Genomic DNA, 6,000 nt, shown 5'->3' with positions numbered 1-6,000 from the left:
AAATACATACGGTCGCGTGCATGAAAACCACGGACACAACGCGTTGTCAGTGTTCGGCCCCTGGTTTTCACGGACCATTGCCATGAGATGATCTGGAAATTAGGGCTCATGCACACGGCCATATGTATTTTGCGGTCCGCCAAAAATACGGATGACGTCCGTGCAACATCCGTAACATTGTAACAATGCCTATCCCGCAAAAAAGGAAAAGAATTGAACATGTTCTATCTTTTTTGGCGGAAAGGCCACGCGGACATACGGAAACGGAATGCAGTCATTTCCGTTTTTTTGTGGACCCATTGAAGTGAATGGTTCTGCCTACGGGTCACGGAAAGGAAATATGTTCGTGCGCATGAGCAGTGTTCGTGAAACACGGATGACGCACGGACCAAACACGGATCCTTCATGGACATCTTCATGGATGTCGTCACGGATGTGTGAATGAGGCCTTAGGGGATGTTCACATGATGGATTTTGAAAACATGCTGAAATTTTTTTTGCGGAATCCACGATTTTTATTTGCACGTTTTTTATGCATTTTTTTTTTAACCAATAGGTGTTCACTTCAATACAAAGCTGATTTTTCAGCCCGCGGGATCTGCACCAAAAACACGCGAAAAACGCATGGGCTTACACGAAGCCGTTTTTTGATCCTTCCCATTCATTTCAATAGGAGATTCGGTGCGGATTTAAAAAAAAAGCAAGTGCTGCTTCCCGCTGAGATGAATGGGAGGCTGTTTTCAGGCGTTTTTTTTTTTAGCTGATTTTGAGGCAGAAACGCTCCAAAATCAGCACCAAAAAACTGAGTGTGAACTGGCCCTAAATTCTGCTCATCTGTCGTCCCTCCACCACCAGGATACAGTATAATACCCGCAGCGCCAGCACTAATAAATACCGCTATTATAAGGCTGGGAAGGGAGCCAGGAGTTTTTGGATACTGGATTTGAGAATCCGATATTGTGACACTGTAGAATCGGGGACAGTGATGTCACACGCCAACTGGCAATGACAACTTACAGAGATTCTTCAGGGTAAGGATCGTATTAATGCGCCACCGGAAAACTTAAGATGAGGGTATTTCATCGCGTCCTGAAATTTCCCCACATAGTGATTTCTTGACGGTAAGATTTTGGGGAGTGTATAACATTTCCATAATGAAATGGCATCTGTCAGCAGTTTTGTACCTATGACACTGGCTGACCTGTTACACGTGCGCTTGGCAGCTGAAGGCATCTGTGTTGGTCCCATGTTCATATGTGCCCGCATTGCTGAGAAAAATGATGTTTTAATATATGCAAATGAGCCTCTAGGAGCAACGGGGGCGTTACCATTACACCTAGAGGCTCAGCTCTCTCTGCAACTGCCGCGCCCTCTGTACTTTAATTGACAGGGCCAGGCAATGGAAACGTCATCACTCCAGATCCTGTCAAAGTGCAGGGGGCGCGGCAGCTGCAGAGAGAGCAGAGCCTCTAGGTGTAATGGTAACGCCCCCGTTGCTCCTACAGGCTCATTTGCATATATTAAAACATCATTTTTCTCAGCAATGCGGGCACATATGGACATGGGACCAACACAGATGTCTTCAGCTGCCAAGCGCACATGTAACAGGTCAGCCAGTGTCATAGGGACAAAACTGCTGACAGATGCCCTTTACATGAAGAATCAAATCCTATGGGTAATGTCCGTTGTCTCACTAATCCTCAGCAATTAGGGGTCTTGTAGGTGACCGCATTTCATGGTGAACTGAAACAGCGTCCCCCTTAGGCAGTGTCTGGTATTTGCAACTCAGTCCTTGTTACCAAGTATAACTAGCTGAGAAGGAATGACTTGCATGGGACTGACAGGAAGAATACCGCAAGAGGACATGTTCCTCCGCAATATGATAGATTCTCCTCGCCCTTTGGTTGGCATTTTGTCATCTGTTCCCCCGGTAGAACACAACTTGGCGTTGCGGTGAGAAGACGTGTCGTCAGTATGGCCACCAAGAGGATGAGCCCATTCATGAAGTGCTGAAGATCACATTCTGGATCACGTACTGTAGATGCTTCCAGAAAGTGGACCACCAAAGCCATACGCTGCCATCACCGACACTGAACACCACGAGGTCAAAGCACAGAATTCCCAGCCAGTATAAAGTGGTGTATATGGTTGGCGGTATTATGGGGACATCTGGTACAGAGAAGTTAACAGGGAAACTTGTGGGGGGCGGTATTATGGTGACATCTGTAGCTGACAGTCCTACAGGGGGAGCTATAGATGGCAGAGGTCTAAAGACATCAGTGTGATAGGAGTATCTGATGGGAGCAATGGGAGTGCAATGGCAGCATGTGTTTCTGGCTAGCAGTGGTATAGCGGTACCATGATGTGCCGTGGTATGGTATAGGTCTACCATGGTTGGCAGTGGAATAGTGGTATTATGGTGGGTATTGGTATAGCGGTACCATGGTGGGTGGTATAGCAATAACACGGTAGACAGTGGTATAGTGGTACCATGTTGGGCAGTGGAATAGTCGTACTATGGCGGGCAGTGGTATAGCAGTACCACGGTGGGCAGTGGTAAAGTTGTACCATGGTGGGCAGTGGTACTAGAGAGGGGCATTGCTAGGATGAACTTTGGCCACCGGTGCCAGAGGGGGGCGTCAACAGACCACTACGCCCAAGCCAGCTAAATTAGACATCATTAAAGAGTAGCAACCATTTTCTCTGTTATGGGGACTCCAGGGGCTGGCATTGTTATGGGGGGTGGCATTGTTATGGGGGATGGCATTGTTATGGGGGATGGCATTGTTATGGGGGTGGCATTGTTATGGTGGTGACATTGTTATGGGGGGTGGCATTGTTATGGGGGTGGCATTGTTATATGGGGGTGGCATTGTTATGGGGGGGACGGAATTGTTATGGGGGGCTGGCATTGTTATGGGGGGCTGACATTGTTATGGGGGGTGGCATTGTTATGGGGGGTGGCATTGTTATGAGGGATGGCATTGTTATGGGGGTGGCATTGTTATGGTGGTGACATTGTTATGGGGGGTGGCATTGTTATATGGGGGTGGCATTGTTATGGGGGGGGGGCGGAATTGTTATGGGGGGCTGGCATTGTTATGGGGGGTGGCATTGTTATGGGGGGGGGTGACATTGTTATAGGGGGGCTGACATTGTTATGGGGGGTGGCATTGTTATGGGGTGACATTGTTATATGGGGGTGGCATTGTTATGGGGGGTGGCATTGTTATGGGGGGGCGGAATTGTTATGGGGGGGCTGGCATTGTTATGGGGGGTGGCATTGTTAAGGGGGGCTTACATTGTTATGGTATGGGGGGGCATTGTTATGGAGGACGCTAGAGATTTCAGTGACCCATGACAATCATGTGTGAGACCTGTCCAGCTGCTCCCAGAGAACACGGCTCTCTCCTCGGTCCGCTCGGGGCGGGGCCTCCTCTCGGCTGTCATGTCTCCTCCCTCCCACCCGGTGACGCTGTGGTGACATCGCTGCTCCTCCGCCCGTCTGTCTGTCCGCTGACATCTCGTGCAGGGTCCCCTCGGTGTCGTCTCCTCCGGGTGCAGCTGTGTCCCGGCCGTCACCCACCCTGCTGCCAGCTGTCCGCCCCCCTCCCCCCCTGCCTGTCCTCGCTCATTATGTCCCCTCTCCTGCCCGCTGCCTCTCCACCTCGGACATGAGCTCCAAGAAAGGTGAGCACCCCAAGACATGGCCGGAGGGGGAGGGGGGCGTCCATCCACATCGTGTGGGCCCCCAATCTCCGGCCCGTCCTGACATTAACCCCTACCTGTCTGTACAATATGCATTGAGTGGTATCCCTGTAATGGTGCCCGCCAGTCACCGCTGCCCTCTCCCAGTTTCAGGTAACAGTTCAGGAAAGAAGAGCAAGAAGAAGCAAAGAAAGCACAAGAAGGCCCCGGAGCGAGAGACGGCGGGGGCCCCGGAGGCGCGGAGCCCCAGCCTGGATAGCCAGAACGGGTAGGTGCCCCCCTGGTGCCCGTCACTGGGCACATTGTTATCTCTGATGGTATGCCAGCTGATACCGCGTCTAAGAGCGGCGCTGACCTCATCACCTGTGAATTCACGTGTCTATAAGTACATGTATGTGGAGAGAGCCTACGTGTAGATGTATGTGTGTAATGTACATGTATGTGTGCTCGTATGTGTGTAATGTACATGTATGTGTGTAATGTACATGTATGTGTACATGTATGTGTGTAATGTACATGTATGTGTGCTCGTATGTGTGTAATGTACATGTATGTGTGTAATGTACATGTATGTGTGCTCGTATGTGTGTAATGTACATGTATGTGTGCTCGTATGTGTGTAATGTACATGTATGTGTGCTCGTATGTGTGTAATGTACATGTATGTGTGTAATGTACATGTATGTGTGCTCGTATGTGTGTAATGTACATGTATGTGTGTAATGTACATGTATGTGTGCTCGTATGTGTGTAATGTACATGTATGTGTGTAATGTACATGTATGTGTGTAATGTACATGTATGTGTGCTTGTATGTGTGTAATGTACATGTATGTGTGTAATGTACATGTATGTGTGCTCGTATGTGTGTAATGTACATGTATGTGTGTAATGTACATGTATGTGTGTAATGTACATGTATGTGTGCTCGTATGTGTGTAATGTACATGTATGTGTGCTCGTATGTGTGTAATGTACATGTATGTGTGCTCGTATGTGTGTAATGTACATGTATGTGTGTAATGTACATGTATGTGTGCTCGTATGTGTGTAATGTACATGTATGTGTGCTCGTATGTGTGTAATGTACATGTATGTGTGCTCGTATGTACTGTACATGTATGTGTGTAATGTACATGTATGTGTGTAATGTACATGTATGTGTGTAATGTACATGTATGTGTGTAATGTACATGTATGTGTGTAATGTACATGTATGTGTGTAATGTGCTCGTATGTGTGTAATGTGCTCGTATGTGTGTAATGTACATGTATGTGTGCTCGTATGTGTGTAATGTACATGTATGTGTGTAATGTACATGTATGTGTGCTCGTATGTGTGTAATGTACATGTGTGTGTGCTGTTATGTAACATACATGTGTGTGTGCTTGTATATGTGTAATGTACTTGTGCTCTTATATATGTAATGTAAGTGTATGTGTGCTGTTATGTAACATACGTGTGTGTGTGCTTGTATATGTTGTGACACAGTGAGGGGTTGTGTCTGGCAAGGCAGGTATTTTCCTCCCGGCATGTGCGGCTGGGCTGGTTTCCAGCCAGGTGAGGTCAAATACCGGACTGGAGTTTAAGTGCCGGTCTGGGTTTTGGCAGCACCTGGCTGTCCTTAAATAGGCAGCTGGGCTCAGCAGAGATGTCTCTGTTTTTGGGATCTGAGGCTTTGTGCCGTGCTGGAGGGCTGAGAGCCGCACGCTGGGGAAACCGGCCCCCTAAAGCCTGCTGTGAACTAGTGGAGGCAGAACTGTCAGCAAGGTGACTTGTGTTATATGAACTTTCCATTGTGTGTGAATTAACACCAAGACTGCAAAGTTACCTGCTGTTTTGTGCAATTGCCTCAAGTGTGAATAAACACTGACGTTTTGAGTTAAGAACTTGTATGTTGCCTCTGTACTGCGCCCGCTTACCCTATCTACCAGAGCGAAACCCCACAATTGGTGGAGGATGCGGGCACGAGCAGTGAGGCTGGCGTGAACGCCGATATTTTTGGTTTCTGCATTTTTCAGGCACGGTTGTATGTCATACATTAAATTAGCCTTTATTACAACCCCTGCCCCACGACAAAATGGAGGCTGTTGTGAAGGCCCTCATGGAGGCTAATCTGCGGCAGCGAGAGACAAACCTGCGTCAGCGAGAGACAAACCTGCAGCAGCAGGAGACTAACCAGTTGCTGCTACAACACGTGATGGCTTTCCAGACAGCAGGAGCAACCCTGAGCGTCCATGATGCCCGGAAAGCAGTCCGTGCCACAATTCCTAAGATGACCCCCGCAGACG

At 48.4% G+C, this 6,000-nt stretch overlaps 1 protein-coding gene across 1 annotated transcript in view; it reads left to right on the top strand.

The window, feature by feature from the left end:
* Positions 1-3,338: 3,338 nt before the first annotated feature.
* The window catches only part of SRPK3 (SRSF protein kinase 3), a 38,768-nt gene continuing 36,106 nt past the window's right edge, over positions 3,339-6,000 (top strand). The window contains exons 1-2 of the mRNA XM_040405734.1: positions 3,339-3,690; positions 3,856-3,976. Coding sequence (XP_040261668.1) covers positions 3,675-3,690; positions 3,856-3,976 — 137 coding nt within the window. The 5' untranslated portion in view covers positions 3,339-3,674. The remainder of the gene's footprint in view (positions 3,691-3,855; positions 3,977-6,000) is intronic.

Source organism: Bufo bufo, chromosome 8, assembly GCF_905171765.1.
Source record: "Bufo bufo chromosome 8, aBufBuf1.1, whole genome shotgun sequence".
Classification (NCBI taxonomy): Eukaryota; Metazoa; Chordata; class Amphibia; order Anura; family Bufonidae; genus Bufo; species Bufo bufo.
This window is presented reverse-complemented; position numbering and strand designations above follow the sequence as displayed.